We start from the raw sequence: 17,787 nt of genomic DNA on the forward strand, positions 1-17,787 counted from the left end.
CTGAAATAAGACAGGTTTCAGAGTAGCAGCCGTGTATAAGAGTGTCCACACAGCCTTTTGTGCTGGTTTCACTAAACTGATTTCAAATCATACCCTGTGTTGCACCAATGCAACTCTGCATGGTCATGAGCCCTGTGATTGAAATGCTGGCCCTAAACATTTTGGGCCTGGTTCTCCCCAGCTTTGTACCTTGTGTCATCATCTAGACCTGGGCACCATAGGTGTGGAATGCTCCTGATGCTGGTAGTGAGCGGAGAATCTTGATTTGGGAGCAATATTTGTGCCTACTTTCCACGTACCCCTGTATGTGGGATGATGACACAAGATCTCAGGAAGCTGAGAATCAAGCCTTTGGGTTCTGTAGGGAAGTTCTGTGGTCTGTGGATTGAATTGGAGAATCCACAGACCTGGATTCTAATCCTAAATCGCACCTGCTGTGTGACCAGTTTGGGCCTCTCTTTCCCCTCCAAGTTTTTGTCTATTTTGACTGTAACCTATCTTTCATTGTGTTTTGTACAGCACCTTGTGCACAATGGGGCCCTGATCCTGATTAAGATCTTTATGTGCTACTGTTATAATTTTTTTTTTATTCTTAATCGTCTGAATGCCCCGTCTCTGCACCTCCACTGCCTTCAGTCTGCTTTCTGAGAGCTGCTGTACTTTTCCCAATCTCTTGCCGCCGGCTCCAGATGCGATGAATGAGCCAGGCTGCTCTTGGTGCTTTGCCCATTGTTTGGTAACGTTAATTTCTTCACCACCTGTTCTGGGCCAACCCTTGTAATTCCTTCTGGGTTTCTCATTTCTTCCCCTTGGAAAATGTATTTCTTTCTCGCTGGCATCCTTGCTCCCCGCCCTCCTCCTGGCAAACACGGCACCTTCAGCTTTCTGCAGCGACAATTCCTTTTGCAATTAAACTGCTTTCGCTGACTCACTTGTGGGTCCTGCTTCTGTCTCCAGCCACTCCTTGCTCCTTCAGAGTTTGAAAACTTCTTTCTTTCCACTCAGGGGGAAATTGACTTCTGTGCAGTGGGCCAGCCCAAGATCAGTGAGTGCATCACTTAGGTCCTGCTTATGGTTGTATTCACCTTCAGTTTGTGCATGAATCTGGCTGGGCAGTTGCATGCTATACCTCTTATCCAGCATTTATTTATATTAACATGCAGTGATTTCCCTATGTAATCTCCAGAGGAGGCTGGGATTGTCTGTCTTCCTTCTGCATCTTCCTTTCATTCTCTCCTTCTCCGGAGATGGACTTTGTTGTATTCATTTCCATGGAATAAAGGGATCCAAGGAGTCTAAGGGCTTGGCTACACTTGCAAGTTAGAGCACATTAAAGCAGAAACTGTCCAACATTAAACAAGTTTTAAACAAGTTTCAGAGTTTGGTATACAGAGACCTTAGCCTGTTTGGTACCATGACAAACACCTCATTAAACATCTTTTTAACCTGTTGTCGTAGATACGGAAAAGAAAGAAAAACAGTTAAAGCATATGAAATGTAAAGTAATAAGTAAAGCTTTTCTTTTAGTTGTATTCCATGTTCCCTTCCCTGAGCTGTAGGGAGTTTCTTGAAGAAATAACTCCTTGTTTGACAGCTTTTTAGATGGTATGAAATATGGGAATAACTCTCCCTCTGGGGAGAGGAGACGTTAGATGAGATGGGCTGGAGCTGTGTTTGTTTTGTCTTCTTAGGAAACAGGATCAGTCTTTAACAACAAGAGCCAAACGCACACGAGGGGCAAGAAAAGAGCAGCGGAGATATAAAATGCAGCTTCTGTCTCTGGGGTGGACTCTCACTTCTAACCTCACTGCTGGAAAAACGCAGGCCCAGCACATGGTCTTATCCCTCCCTCTGAGAGCTGGTGAACTTGTACCAGCATCAGGCCGCTGAGCCATTGGTTTTCACTGCCTTTCTGGCCACAATGTTGAAAATATACAGTTTTGGTCTGCTAAGCCAGAGGGCAAAAGGAGAGAGATGAGACAAGGTGGGGAAGGAAAAAGACACAGAAATGGAGGGTGTGGGTGTGACAAAGTCTCACGTCCCAGGGGGTGTTTGGGATTCACCCAGAGCCAGTCGAGATGGGGGGGTGTCACTTGGGTCCCTCTCTTGGCCTGGTTAGTCAGGACATCTCTTTGAACCAGCGTGACGAAGGCCCAGCAATGTCCCGGTGGGTCCCAGGAGATGGGGGTGTTAATTCTCCCCCAAAGTCTTTTCTTTTTAAGAACCCCAAAAGAGAGTGGTGTGTGGAATAACCCATCCCCTCATTTTGCCCACAATTAAGCCTAATTTCCAACAAACCAATCTGGGTTCACTGGTTTTTGGTCCCACACTTCTCTTGTTTACCAGGCATGATCTGAACACAGCCCTTGAGTTACATCACGAGGCCTCTCTGTGTGGACCCATCCAGCCTGTCTGTCTCTCTTTTGCACCTTTTCCCACCAGGGTTCATTGTTAGAGGTTATTGGGACCCTTTACAAACTTTTATCCTCTCTCCTGCAGTTGGGCTCACAAGCGAGGTACATTTGTAGGCCCAATTACTGCAACAGCTTGAACTTCCAATCCCCGATCTGAGTGCTGGGAGAGTTTGGGTCCAGGAGGTCTGCAGCTTTGAACCCATCTCTGATGTTTACAGTCTCTTGGCTTGGTTCTGTCAACGTTGGCTACCTTCTCTAGGCTACCCGGTGCTTTGAATCTCCCTGACAGCTGGGGGGACTGATTTAGCAGAAGCAATGCACATTTGGCAAGGGCTTTCCTCAAAGGGTCCTGCGGCTAGCTCCGCAGAGGCTGTCAGTCAGTTTGCACCAGTTGAGGATCTGGCCCCATGTTTATAACCGTAATGCTGTGCAGGTTAATACACGCAGAAAAGAGTAACAGAAACTCTCCTGGCCTGAGTGTCACTTCACCCCACGCCATTCCTATGACCCTGGCCTTCCCAAAGGTATCCTCTCCCCTCTATCTAAGAAGCAGTTATTATACGTACAACCTATAAGAAGGAAGCTTAACCCCTTGGTCACCAGGGACCAGGTAATGCCCCTCCCCCATGAGGTACCATTTCTTTAATACTCATGTATTGTATACTTCTCTGTCCATCCTCCATCAGCGGTGCATATTGCTGGATGGAACATTCAACACTTTCTTCTGGAAGGTGATGTCTCCTACCAACCAATCCAAGAGGCAAACTGATATTTAAGGTCACTGCTTCCTGTCCTGTCTAAATTCCTGCCAGCTGAATCCCACCCCCACCCCGAAATGTGAACACTTTTCTTTCTATCTTAGGTTATAGCCCCCTTGCTGTAGCACTCATCCTTTTTAATGCATTTATCCTCACAACTCCTCTGTCATCTCCACGTACCGATAGTGAGCTGAGGCCCAGAGAGACTGGGTGACTTGCCCAAGGTCATACAGTAAGTCTGTAGCAAGGAAGCTCTTTGGCATTCTAGGCTAGAGCTGCAACCACTGCACCACCCTTCCTCTTCCACTCTTGTGACCTTTCAGCTGGTCTCTCCTATTTCTCTGGTTTTTCTGACAGGAAGTGGCCAACCCTGGGCCTCGGGTTTCAGGCAAGGACATGCCATTGGTTAAACAATGATGCTTAGCACCTACCCACCTCTTTACATGTTTACTGGTCAGGCAGCAAGGCCAAAATATGGCCTTTGATTTGGGGCATCTCATTGTTTGGAAGCCCAACTTAACATGCCAGGAGTCCTATTCTCAAAGGTGCTGGACTCCCACTACCCATGGGAACTGCAGGTGCTCAGCGGGTGCATCAGGCTCAAGGTGTCTCAAACTCAGCAGCCAAAAAATGAGGCATCCAAAACCAGTGACCATTTTTCGCCTCACTCTAAGATAGGGAAATATTATTATCCCCAATTTGCTGATGAGGAAAGCCAGGCAGAGAGGTGGGAGTGACTAGCCTAAGACTTCACCCACTCTGTGCTCATTCCTCTAGACAGCTCTGTAAATGCATGTAATGGCTAGTAGCATATACCTTCTCGATGCCCCTGATCTCTTTGCTTTTGGACCCTTAACTGTGCGTTAAGATGTTTGAATTGATTTATCCAAGGTGATCCCTAGATATCTTTTTCAGAGACATTGGCTTTATCTTCCTGTGCCTGAATTTTGCAATCCAAAGATGCAAATGATAATAATTGTTCATTGGTGTTCTTAGTAGCACTTAAGAGTACCGGGGCCCCATTGTGCTGGAAACTATAGAAACACAAGTGAAGAGACGGTCCTTGCCCTGGAGAGTCATAATCCTTACCCACCTCACAGGGGAGAGGTTGTGAGACTTAATTAATGTCTATCAAATGCTAGGAGATGCCATAGACGTGCTAAGGATTAGTAATGGTGCTGATGATGTACCAAGGAAGTCCAGGAAATGGATTTGTCGATCCACGTGCAGCAAGCCAGGATTGTCTAGCCAGGTCAAGGAAATTGGCTTGAATGGTGTGTTACTCTATACCAGTGGTTCTCAAACTTTTATACTGGTGACCCCTTTCACATAGCAAGCCTCTGAGTGCGACCCCCCTTATAAATTAAAAACACTTTTTAATATATTTAAAACCATTATAAATGCTGGATGCAAAGCGGGGTTTGGGATGGAGGCTGACCGGTTGCGACCCCCCATGTAATAACCTTGCGATCCCCTGAGGGGTCCCGACCCCGAGTTTGAGAACCCCTGCTATATACCACATGTGTCTGGTATTCCTGTCCTAGAATCATAGATCTATGAACAGGGGACAGATCTCCTGACTCCCAGCCCAGTACCCTATCCACCAGACCAGAGGTTCTCAAACTGGGGGGCAGATCCCTTTTGGGTGGGGGTGGGGGGGGGCGGACAGAATAATAGAATATATTCTAGTGGGGCGTGAAGAGCTGTAAGGAAAAAAAAAAACGTAGTTGCCTTACTGAATGAGGGAGGCAACCTAGTGACAGAGGATGTGGAAAAAGCTAATGTGCTCAATGCTTTTTTTGCCTCTGTCTTCACTAACAAGGACAGCTCCCAGACTGCTGCGCTGGGCATCGCAACATGGGGAGGAGGTGACCAGCCCTCTGTGGAGAAAGAGGTGGTTAGGGACTATTTAGAAAAGCTGGACGTGCACAAGTCCATGGGGCCGGACGAGTTGCATCCGAGAGTGCTAAAGGAATTGGCGGATGTGATTGCAGAGCCATTGGCCATTATCTTTGAAAACTCGTGGCGAACGGGGGAAGTCCCAGATGACTGGAAAAAGGCTAATGTAGTGCCAATCTTTAAAAAAGGGAAGAAGGAGGATCCTGGGAACTACAGGCCAGTCAGCCTCACCTCAGTCCCCGGAAAAATCATGGAGCAGGTCCTCAAGGAATCAATCCTGAAGCACTTACACGAGAGTAAAGTGATCAGGAACAGTCAGCATGGACTCACCAAGGGAAGGTCATGCCTGACTAATCTAATCGCCTTCTATGATGAGATTACTGATTCTGTGGATGAAGGGAAAGCAGTGGATGTATTGTTTCTTGACTTTAGCAAAGCTTTTGACACTGTCTCCCACAGTATTCTTGTCAGCAAGTTAAAGAAGTATGGGCTGGATGAATGTACTATAAGGTGGATAGAAAGTTGGCTAGATTGTCGGGCTCAACGGGTAGTGATCAATGGCTCCATGTCTAGTTGGCAGCCGGTGTCAAGTGGAGTGCCCCAAGGGTCGGTCCTGTGGCCGGTTTTGTTCAATATCTTCATAAATGATCTGGAGGATGGTGTGGATTGCACTCTCAGCAAATTTGCGGATGATACTAAACTGGGAGGAGTGGTAGATACGTTGGAGGGCAGAGATAGGATACAGAGGGACCTAGACAAATTGGAGGATTGGGCCAAAAGAAACCTGATGAGGTTCAATAAGGATAAGTGCAGGGTCCTGCACTTAGGACGGAAGAACCCAATGCACAGCTACAGACTAGGGACCGAATGGCTAGGCAGCAGTTCTGCGGAAAAGGACCAAGGGGTTACAGTGGACGAGAAGCTGGATATGAGTCAGCAGTGTGCCCTTGTTGCCAAGAAGGCCAATGGCATTTTGGGATGTATAAGTAGGGGCATAGCGAGCAGATCGAGGGACGTGATCGTTCCCCTCTATTCGACATTGGTGAGGCCTCATCTGGAGTACTGTGTCCAGTTTTGGGCCCCACGCTACAAGAAGGATGTGGATAAATTGGAGAGAGTCCAGCGAAGGGCAACAAAAATGATTAGGGGTCTGGAACACATGACTTATGAGGAGAGGCTGAGGGAACTGGGATTGTTTAGTCTGCAGAAGAGAAGAATGAGGGGGGATTTGACAGCTGCTTTCAACTACCTGAGAGGTGGTTCCAAAGAGGATGGTTCTAGACTATTCTCAGTGGTAGAAGAGGACAGGACAAGGAGTAATGGTCTCAAGTTGCAGTGTGGGAGGTTTAGGTTGGATATTAGGAAAAGCTTTTTCACTCGGAGGGTGGTGAAGCACTGGAATGCGTTACCTAGGGAGGTGGTAGAATCTCCTTCCTTAGAAGTTTTTAAGGTCAGGCTTGACAAAGCCCTGGCTGGGATGATTTAGTTGGGGATTGGTCCTGCTTTGAGCAGGGGGTTGGACCAGATGACCTCCTGAGGTCCCTTCCAACCCTGATATTCTATGATTCTATGATAGTGAGCATATTTTAACCCCAGCAATGAATAACTAGCCAAACGGATTCCTCCATATCTGGTCCTCAGATGGCGCTGTGCATTTTGACGGATTTCTGTGAAGCTTGTGTAGCATTATACAAAGTCGTTGCCCTCTCTATGCTAAGCCATTTGCTACGACGCAGTGTGCACGCTTCTCTGTCAGCACGGACCACAATGGCAGTTTTGCGTTTGCTCTTATTACAGTGGTTTGTTTGGTAAAAAAAAAACACCCCAACAATTGAAGTGAAAAACAAAGAAGCTGAAACTGATTCAAGTGAACCAGCGCCGCTGCACAGATCAGTAAATGTACTTGTGTGGCGGGGACGGGGAGGGAGGGGGGATGTAAACTACTCCAGATACAAAGAAGGGGGGCGCGATCAGATACATTTGAGAACCACCGCACTAGACCGTATTACCTCTCTACGGGCACTGATTGCTGCTGGGAAGTCCTTTCCTGGGCAGATACCCGATTGTCCTGTTATTAACATTGTCAATATTTGTATCCCTTGTTTACTGAGTCATATACATCAGCGATTCTCAACCAGCGGTCCGGGGGGCCACGAGCAGGTTTCAGGGGGTTCACAAAAATAAACCAGAGAGCAGGGCCAGCATTAGACTCACTGGGGCCCAGGGCAGAAAGCCAAATCCCGAGCCCCACTGCTTGGGACTGAAGCTGAATCCTGAGCCTTTCCTTCCTGGGCGGAAGCCGAAGCCTGGACAGTTCAGCTTCACGGGGCCCCTTGTGCCATGAGGCCCTGGGCAATTGCTCTGCTTGTTACCCCTTCACCCCATCCCTGGCTTTTAATCTACTGAAAAACAGGTGTTGTGGCATGGGGGGGGCATGGAAGTTTTATAGCACATTAGGGGGGCTTCAGAAGGACAAAGGTTGAGAACCCCTGATATAAACGATCTGCTGAGAGGGAAAGGGTTAACTCGCACTGAGTCATGCAAGGGATCTAGTTGGAGAGATCTAGTAGATTTATCTAGTAGATTTCTTCTCTATGGTAATTGTGTTAGATTTCCTGCAAGCCTCTCTCTGCATACAGGCGCACACGCGCGCACACACACACACACACACACACACACACACACACACACACAGAGTTGTCATGGCTACCAAAACAGCCCCCGCTGCTCCAGCTCCAGCCATGTTCTGTCAGGCTGGTGTCATTGGCTCAAGCGGGTGAGCGGCGTGCAAACAGTTTGTGCAGCCGTGCACGGCGGCATTGCAAACCCTCTGGCACTCGGGCATTCTTCCCAGCGGCTCTGCGGCCTGCCTTCCAGACAGCTCAGGATGCCTCAGCACCAGTAAAAGCTGGAGGCCAGCGGGAAGTTGGGGTTACAGCAGGACCTTCCGTTGCTTGGGTGGAGCCCTGCCTCAACACATGGTGCGGAGACTTGTGGCTGAACAGACCTGGTGAGGCTGCAGAAAACTTGTTTTGAACTAGCAGGGGAGCTGTAGGGACACATTGGACTAGATGGACAGTAGCACCTATAATGATTAATGGGAAAACAAACCCTGTGTGATCTGCTGGCGCCCTGTGTATCCTCAGTTCCACGGTTCCCCGGGTACAGTCAGTGTGATCTGCCGGCGCCCGGTGTATCCTCAGTTCCACGGTTCCCTGGGTACAGTCAGTGTGATCTGCCGGCGCCCGGTGTATCCTCAGTTCCACGGTTCCCCGGGTACAGTCAGTGTGATCTGCCGGCGCCCGGTGTATCCTCAGTTCCACGGTTCCCCGGGTACAGTCAGTGTGAGCTGCCGGCGCCCTGTGTATCCTCAGTTCCACGGTTCCCCGGGTACAGTCAGTGTGATCTGCCGGCACCCGGTGTATCCTCAGTTCCACGGTTCCCCGGGTACAGTCAGTGTGAGCTGCCGGCGCCCTGTGTATCCTCAGTTCCACGGTTCCCCGGGTACAGTCAGTGTGATCTGCCGGCGCCCGGTGTATCCTCAGTTCCACGGTTCCCCGGGTACAGTCAGTGTGAGCTGCCGGCGCCCTGTGTATCCTCAGTTCCACGGTTCCCCGGGTACAGTCAGTGTGATCTGCCGGCGCCCGGTGTATCCTCAGTTCCACGGTTCCCCGGGGTACATTTGCTTGCTTGAGTCTTTCAAACAGCAATGAGGAGAGAAAAGAATTTAAAAAACAGGAAAATGTGACTGTAAAACTGAACACTGGCTGCGGGTGGGGGGTCTGTGAAGCAGGTGTGTTACCCGAAACTCCTGTCGGACTTTTCTTGACACTGACTATATTTCAAGTTGTCAGTGTCCACTTAATTTAACGTTTTAAAGTACTAGTCTTAACGAAGGGCCTGATTTAGAGTCTACTGAAGTCAATGGAATGGCTTCCATGGGCGATGGTGAATACAGGTCACTGGGAGAGAGCTTGGTGTGTGTTGCTGTGAGTGCCATCGCTGCTCAGCTCGGCTTCCCTGTCCTCACTGCCCTCCTCTCCTGAGATAACCCTGTTCCATGAGGGAGAGCGTAGGGTAGTGGTCAGAGCAAGCGGCTGGGACTCTGGGGACTGGGGTTTAAATTCTGTTCCCTATCACAGCCAATTTCAATCAGGGCTTAATTTGTAATGAAAGGAGGGCCGGGGCTCAAGCAATTTTTTTTTTACTTTCATAACTGATGCAGCAAGCCCTGAACTGCCGGGGCCCTGAACTGCCGGGGCCCAGAGGTGCCGGAGCGCTGAACTGCCAGGCCCAGAGGTGCCGGGGCCCGGAGGTGCCGGGGCTCAGCCTGGCAAGCCCTGGCACAAATTAAGCCCTGGTTTTAATCTCTGGGACCATGCTTCCTCTCCTCTGCAAAGCTGCCCCCAGCGATGCCCAGGCCTGCTGAGGGACAGGTGCCATGTCACAGAGGGCACGAAGTGTCGCTCCGGTGCTAGGGTCTCCAGCGCTGGTTTGACACCTTTCGCCAGCACTGAATAGAAACCAAAAGATTATAATCTCCTTGAAGAGAGAAAAAATGTGCATGAATCTGGTCCCATGAGGGTTAAGATCAGTGGGGTTTGAGGGCTCAGCACCATGGAGGATAAGCATCCCTGACCGTTCAGTCATTCCCTGCCCCGCAGCCCTCCCGCTGTCCCAGTGGTGGTCCCTTTCATGGTGGTGAACTCCTTCCTCTCCCTGCCCTTCCTGTCCACACGTCCTCCGACAGATCTGCAGCCGTGTCATTCCCTGCTTGCAATCCTCTTCCTGGCGCTTGGAGCCTGCAGCCTTTCTTCCTAGGCTCCCGAGTCCTGGCCTGTGCCATCCTAGCCCTGAGCATCTCCCGAAGCCCTGCCAGTGCACCTTCCCCATAGCTTTCTAACCAAGCTGCTGCTGGAGGGTGGGGTGGCCTCCCTGGCTGAGCAGTGCCAGGCCCGACCCCCAGCGCGTTCTTGGCACCACACACAGATCTCCGCTCTTCAAAGGAGACTTTCTGGCCGGGACAGATCTGAGTTAAAAGGGAACTTGGGTGGACAGCGCTCTCCAAGAGGAAATGAGCCAGTTGACTCTTGCCTGGCTAATCCCAGGCAGGGCTGCGCTCCTTCCGTGTCTGTTGTAAAGGACACACCTGATGCAGCTGGCTGGCGCCCTTTCGACTCTGCCAGCCTCCGGATGCCAGCGGGTTAGACAGGTGTTCCCTCCTCCGGTGGAAAATGAGACTTGCTAATAGATAATTCCTCCCCCAGCTTAGTTCAGAAGTGGATCCAAGCTGCTTGCATTGGCCTCTCTCCCTCGTCTGTTTGTCTGTGGAAGCCTGGGGAAGTCTCACCCTCGATCTGCAGTGGGCCCCATCTCTGTCAGGGTACGTCAACACTGCAACTGCAAACCCGTGGATGGCTCATGCCAGCTGACTCAGGCTCGGGGGTGGGGCTCCGGCGAAGGGGCTGTTGAATTGCAGGGTAGACGTTCGGGCTCGGGCTGGACCCTGCGAGCTGGGAGGGTCGCAGGGCTGGGGCTGCAGCCCCAGTGAACGCCGCAAGTAAACAACCCCACAGCCCATGCCCCACAAGCCCGGCAGCTGGCACTGGCCAGCTGCAAGTTTTTAATTGCAATGTAGACGTACCCTAAGAGGCCAAGCCAGCCCTCCTGCATCCAAGCTCCCTCCAAATTTGGGGGACGTTTGGATCCCCCCCAAACTTAGTGGCTTGGGGCCTGCTCTGCTTTCAAACCTCTGGCTTGTTCGCTGCCCGGCTCTACCCCTCGCCTGCCCTTTGGAACTGAGGTCCTGGGGATTGGCCAGAGTCCACCCACTGTGCAAACAGGCGCGGCTGCGGTTTGAGCCGGTCGCCCTCAGCCCTGCGGCAGACCGGGGTTAGCTGCACCTGGGCAAACGGCAGCTGCTAGCGTTGGGGAATGAAACCCCCAGGGCAAAAGACACCCGAGACAGAAATACGGCTGTGCGTTTTGCTCCGGTTTGGGGGGGTGTCAGCTTGAGGTGTCTGATAGCCTGCAGGTTAGGGAGCATGTTTCCCGTGGCAGCCAGGAACTGCTGAATGGCTGCACCCATGGCAAGTCCAGACAGAACCGGAAAAAAAGCCAGTGAGTTACAGCTGGGCATTTCTCCCTAACAGGGAAGGAAAATGTTTCCCAGTTGGACGTTGTGCCAGTGCCTGTCTTTGCATTTAATCAGCTCTAAGTGCGGGCACAGGACGCTTCTCTGTCTGGGCTCTCCTTCCCCCCGGATACCAGCGACATTGTTGCCAGCAGGTTTTGCTACATCCCGGAGCGGCGCTGCTGGTGTTCTAACCCTTCTTGCTGCTTTGGGCTCCTGCTCCGCTTCCCCCCAGGAAATACTGCCTCGTCTGTAACCGCAAAGTGCCTGCAAGGCAGCGTTGTCCAGTGGGTAAAGGAGGGAATTGGGGGGGCCCTGGGTTCTGTTCCAGGTTCTGCCACCACTAAGTCAGGGCAACCCCTGGGTCCTACCTTATACCTGGCCCTACCATTTACTAGTTGTGTGACCTGGAGCAAGTCACTCCTGGCTCGAATTGTTCAGCGCCTCTGAAAATTAGGAAGCTTATCTCCAGGGGCCTGTTTCCCCTTCTATCAGAGGGTGTAACCCCTACCCACAGGGCGTGGTAAGCCATAATTAAGTAGGAGCAGACTCCCGTGAGCTGTAAGGTGCTAGAGAAGGGCAGGGAGTTCTAATGCTTTATTCCCCACTCCCAGGAATAGACAGACACATTGGGGTTTCTCTTCTGACTTGATTTCCTCTCTTTGTGTCCCCAGGAAGGTGCAGGGCGAGACGTCAGGATTCCTAGAGAAATGGCTTCTTCCAACCCGCCCCCAAACCCTGCAGTAGGTAATGTAAACCCAGCTCTTTTCCTTCAAGAATTTGTATGAATCATTAGAAAAAGAAACAGATCTAGCCCGGTCCCCTCGCGCTGTGAGCTCACGGGGCCAGGGCTGGCTTTGTGCTATGTGTGTGTGCAGCGCCTGGCACAAGGGGCCCCGATCCCTGATCGGAACCTCTAGGGGCCTCTGCAATCCCAGTCATAAATAACAGCCACAGACGGGCATGCAGAGCGGCTCGTGACGGGCAGCCTCGGTTTCCCTTCGGCATCGAGGCTTTTGTAATGCACAGCAGCCCCTCGGGATGCGGGGCTTTCAGCGCCCTCCGAGACCTACCAGGCAACCCATCGCCCGGCGATGGAATGTCATTCACTCCTAACAGAACTCGGAGGCTCAGGCAGGTCACGGCCCCATGCAATTGTAATCCCGAACTGACCCACGTCGGAGGTCTGCGATCCTGTCCCTTCCACTGCACCCTTGTACGTGACACTCTTTCCAAAGGGCAGGCCAAGGCGATGTAGGGCTGTGGTGCCCGGTTTAACGCTTGTGGTGGGGGGCGGCAGAGAAGTCACGGGGTCTGAACCTGTCCTGCCCTGCAGCTCGCATGTAAACCCTGGCCACATTGGAACCTGCAGCTTGCTCACGCTCGTTTTCCACCCGCGTGGCACAGGGTAAATGGCGAGACACGGTGCCAGGCAGGCACTTGACGGTCAGGGAGATTTTGCTAGGTATTAGAAGAGCCAGGAAGCCCTGTGAGATAATCTACAGGAGGAACTGCAGAGTCACCCTGAGCGCGTCTGCACCCTCCCCGCAATTCCCCCCGCCCGTGCCCAGAAGGACAGACGCTGCAGTGCCTAGAGCCAGGGGACATGACCCCCCCCCAAGTCCTAGTGCCTCACCTGAGGAGAGCCATGCCAGTGTAGCTTTGCGGCGTGGTCACTCAGACCTGAGCTGGGCCAGCCCGCGTGTCCATCCCCCGGGTTAACACTGTACCGAAGACGTCCCCGCAGAGATCACTGTACAAACTCCAGTCCTCTGAGCGTTAGGGGGCCACATTTTGAGAGGAACTCAGCTCCCGCATAGACACCAGAATGAGTGGCTGGATTGCTCAACATGCAGGGTTTGTTTTACAGATGGGAAACCGAGGCACAGAGAGGCTAAATGACTTGCTACGGTCATATAGGGAGCTTGTGGCAGAGTGGGGAGTTAAACCCGGGTCTTTCAAGTCTCACGCTAGTGGCCTAACCACTGGATCATCTTCTAGTGGCTGGAGCTCACCCCGAACCCCAGTTTTGAAGCCTGCTCCTTATGGTCACTTCCCCAGCTTTGGATCTGTAGCCACTCAGACCCATTTCCTGTCTGCTGTGGTACAGTCCGGTCTATGCTGTACACACCCTGCCTACAAACCAGAGCTGGCCGGCCGAGAGGAACCAAGCCTGGGCCAGTCCCAGAGGCTGCAGTCAGTCCATGCAGCAGCCCGTCCTTCCCCCACAGAGCTCTGAGACACAAGGAGACGGCAAAGGGTGACGCTGGAGAAGGAAGAAGCAATGGGATAAATACGATTTCTATTCCAGCAGCGCATAAAGGCCTCAGCTGAGATCAGGACCCCCTTTCGCTGGGCACTGCCCGCGCCTAGAGTGAGAGACAGCGTCTGCCCTGAACAGCTTATTGTATATGTGGACAAGGCAGAAAACAGTCCGACTAAGGAAGGATGTTGTTGTAATTATTATTATTTATTATTTGTATGACCATAGTGCCGAGGAGCCCCAGTCTCAGACCAGGCCCCTATTGTGCTACAAACACAAAACAAAAAGACAGACCCTGTCCCAAACAGCCGACAAGCGAAGTATCCGACAAGAGACAGCAGGTGGATACAGACAGATAAGCTCAAGGGCAAAGTGAGATTTTATCTCCATTTGACAGCTGGGAACTGAGGCCCAGTGTGAGTAAGTGACTTGCCCAAGGTCACATGGAGAGTCTGTGGCAGAGCTGTCAGTTAAGCCCTGAGTCCCGAGCTACAGCCTTAACCATTAAGCCATCTTTCCTTGCACAGAAAACTGCACCACCTACTGAAGCCTTGAGCTGAGGGGAACTCACTGGCCGTATGTAACCGAGCTGAGCCGGCTCTCCAGCTGCCCTGCTCTGAGCTGAAGCGCTGCCTCAGAATTTACCAGGCACGCAGTTTCTCAGAGGCACCCTGTGTAAAGCTCTAGGCAGAGGGTGGATGGCAGAGTGGCCAGGCCACTGGGCTGGGACTCAATAGAGCTGTGTTCAAGTCCTGCTCTGCCACAGACTCCATGTATGACCCTGGGCAAGTCACTTAACCTTGCTGGGCCTCCGTTCCCACCTGTACAATGGAGATCCTAATCCTTCCTTTCTCTTGGCCATGGCTGTTTAGAGTGGCTCTGTGGGGGGCAGAGACTGTTTCTCGTGTGTGTGTACAGCAACATGGGGCTGAGGCCTCTAGCTGTTACTATAATGCTAACAATGAAAATTAATCATTTGTTTAAGCCACGCAGAGTGCAAGACGGGTAAAGAGACAGTATAAACGGAGAAGAGTGAAGGAGATTTAAAAACGTCTAAGTGCCGATCACTAGAGGGGGGTTTGGAGCACAGGACAGGGACCCTCCAAAGAGAATTTTTTATTCTAAACCTGTGACCTTCACTCCCCCATCCTGTTTTTCCATTGGTTGTCCCCCAGAATCAGTTGATCCCTGTGTTTCTTCTGGTCCTGCCCCCCACGCATATGCCCTGGCCTGGTCTTTGCCAGTTCAGCAGTAATGCTGGCTTCCAACTGGTCAGTGCGTGAGGCAGAGGACGGAAGAGGTGGGAGAGGGGCAGAGGGAGTGAGAGAGGAGGGAGAGGAGCGTCAGAGAGGATGCAGTGACCGTAGGCCGAGGGGGCAGCTGGCCGGCTAATACCTCAGCAGGGGAAGTGCTGGAAAGCAGTTCTGAGACAGGCTCTCCTGAAAAAAACGTCTTAGCAGGAGAACGTGCCTCCCAGTTCCAGGGGACAAGCAGCCTTCTGCAGCTCTGCTGCTGCCTTCCTGGATTAGCACGGCCCCATTGCAGGCCAGGGGTTGTTCCCCTTCTCAGCCAGGCAAGGAGAAGCCAGGTCTGTCTCTGAGCAGGCTTGCGGGTGGCTGTGTTTACTCCATAAAATTAGTCACTAACATCTTGGCTCCCGGCCACTCTGCGTGCTAAATCAGGAGCAGATTGAGATTACATACCGCCGGTTGCTCGGGCATTTAGAGAAATGTTCTAAAATGCCCTTGGAGCCCCCGGTCACGAACAGGGGGTGCAAGGGAAATAAGAGGGGGGAGATGCTGCTGCTGGGGTTTTTAAAAACTGAATTTCCCCCCTTTCTCCTCCTGCTATGAGGACCCTAACCCGGGCGATGCTGGGCCGGCTTCCCTGCTGAGAGTGGACACGCACCTTCAGCTGAATTTTCCTCCAATCCCATGTCACTCAGTTAATGCAGCTCTCTCCTGACCCACTGCACCCCCTGCTATTCCAGGCCTGGGACCCCCCTTACAGCTCTGCCAGTGCACCTCACTCCAGACACACTGCACCCCTGCTACTCTGATTCTAGCCACTCTGGTGTGCAGTGCACACTGCTGTTCCAGTCCTGGTCCCCCAAATAACACTATCAGTGTACCTCAGTCCTGACAAGCGTGGGCATTCACACACACACACACACACACACACACAGAGCTCTGCCAATGCGCATCTGTTGTAACCTTCAGCACTCCCTGCAGTTCCAGGGACCAGGCTTGGGTCACCAAACCGCCTGACCAATGCAGTTCACTCCTGACCAGATGCACCCATGGCTGCCCCAGACCTGGGCCCTAACTGACAGCTCTGCCAACGCACTTCAGTCTTGTCCTGCAGACCCCTCCGTCCTGGACTGTGCTGAGCACCCAGCTGCTCTTGTTAGGTTGCACAATGAATTTAAGATTTGTCAAATGCCCTCTAGGAACTAGGTTCACTGACCAACACACTTATTTTACCTGTGACTTCCCCTGGATTTAAGCTCATGTCTCCAGTAATAATGATTCATTCTCTTATCTAGTGCTTCCCATCGGCAGATCTCAAAGCCCTTTATCAAGGAGGCCAGGATCCTTATCCCCATTTTACATATGAGGAAACTGAGGCACAGAGAGGGGGAAGTGATTTGCCCAGCAGGCCCATGGCAGGAATAGAACCCAGGTCTCCTGAGTTCCAGTCCAGTGTCCTAACCACGAGGGCAAAATGCCAGGGTATGTGACTGTAGCATTGCTCACCCCATTCCTCTGCCAGGCTGAGCTGTGCTGGAGAAGACACGTTGCTGTGGTTCTGTTTCCATTGCACTAGGACGCTCCAGGGGAAAGCGTTTAGGGGCAGGGTGTGACACCCGTTGCACTCAGTACAGGTGAGCTCACCTGAGTGGGACCTCTCCTCGCTGCTAGTGACTGGTGGCTGTACCGCAGCAGGGGTGTTTGGGGGGAATCTCCGATTGAAACCAGGATGATAATTTGGGTGCTATAATGGAGGGATACCAGTCCTGCTGGAGATACCCAAAGGAGCTTTCCCTGGTCCACAGAAGGAACAAAATAACCAGTTGCTTGAGACTTTGATGAGTAGAAGAGATGATGCTTCTGGCTGGCTCATCTGCAGGGGTTGAACGTCTGAATGCAGGAGCTAGAGGGTGAGGTCTAAGGGAGATAGCGTAGCATAGTGGACAGGGCACTAGACTGGGACTTAGAAGATCTGGGTTTTATTCCCAGCTCTGCTGCTGGGTGACTTCGGGCAAGTCTCTTCCTCTTTTTCTGCCTCGGTTTCCCTATCTATAAAATGGGGATAAAGATACTGACCTCCTTTGTAAAGCACTTTGCAATCTACTGATGGATAGGGCTCGTGATATTATTAGCATGGAGATAGTAGCAGATTTATAAACCTGTAATACCTGGTACGGCCAGTGGAGGGGGACAGAGCCACACCGTTAGCATGGGATGAAAGCAGTAGCAAATTGACTACATAGACCACACTGCACTGGGGGTCTGAGGGGAAAAGGGTCCTACCTAGAGTTATCATGTTTTCCTTCCCCCCCCATCCAAAGTCCATTGATCCACTTAATTGTTACATCTTCTGGCAGGAGGCGGGCTAGTGCAGGGGGCCCTGGAGACCTCGACCGAGGGGGAGGAGGAGCTAGGGGAAGCGTTTGATTTCGACGACAGCGAAGAGGAGGAAGAGGATTCCACTCTAGCAGTCAGCAGTGCTAGCACCGAACCCAGCATCGGAGAGGTCCTGCGGGCCCCGCCCCGGAGGCGTAGATCAGGAAGCGCTGCTGAGCCCCATTCGTCAGCTCAGCAGGAGAAGGATGGAGCGCCTCCTGCAGGGCAGGCCCAGCAGACCGACTCTGGATCAAGCACCAGCGCTGGTAAGCAGGGCTTCACTCCCAGCCTCTCTAAGGGGTCTTTGCAAGACTCGGGGTTGCAATGGGACATGCTCAGCCTCCTGGCCCCATTAAAGAGCTGCAGAAGGAATGAGTGAGAACCAGGTTCTGTATTTGTGTTGCCCTGCCCCGCTGGCAGTCACTTACCCCAGTGCAAAGCAAGTTTCACAAGCTACCCTCCTGAGCTGGCACGGATTGACATCCTGTCCGCAATCCCTTTGCAGGGGTGTAAATGACTAACAAAGTGCCGGGCAATAGAGGATCAGGGCCGCCCTGGTTTGCATTTCTACTGCTTGCAGTTTTTGGCTCTTACCCAGCTCTGCCGATGCCCCTGGATCCGAACCAGCCACTCCCCTCCCCCACTATTCCAGGCCTGGTCTCTCCCCACATCCTTGCCAGTGTCCCTCAATCCT

At 52.0% G+C, this 17,787-nt stretch overlaps 1 protein-coding gene across 7 annotated transcripts in view; it reads left to right on the forward strand.

Annotated features, from left to right (window-relative positions):
- ARHGEF10L (Rho guanine nucleotide exchange factor 10 like) overlaps positions 1–17,787 on the forward strand; it is a 159,966-nt gene that overhangs the window by 25,073 nt on the left and 117,106 nt on the right. For 5 of the 7 annotated variants that reach the window (XM_074934020.1, XM_074934024.1, XM_074934023.1 and 2 more), the window contains exons 2-3: positions 11,879–11,951; positions 17,075–17,359. In XM_074934020.1, coding sequence (XP_074790121.1) covers positions 11,915–11,951; positions 17,075–17,359 — 322 coding nt within the window. In that variant the 5' untranslated portion in view covers positions 11,879–11,914. Of the gene's footprint in view, positions 1–10,338; positions 10,455–11,878; positions 11,952–17,074; positions 17,360–17,787 lie in introns of those variants that run through there. The other 2 variants (XM_074934021.1, XM_074934026.1) reach the window with 2 other exon arrangements.

The sequence above is a fragment of the Natator depressus genome, chromosome 18 (genome assembly GCF_965152275.1).
Source record: "Natator depressus isolate rNatDep1 chromosome 18, rNatDep2.hap1, whole genome shotgun sequence".
In the NCBI taxonomy this organism is placed as follows: Eukaryota; Metazoa; Chordata; order Testudines; family Cheloniidae; genus Natator; species Natator depressus.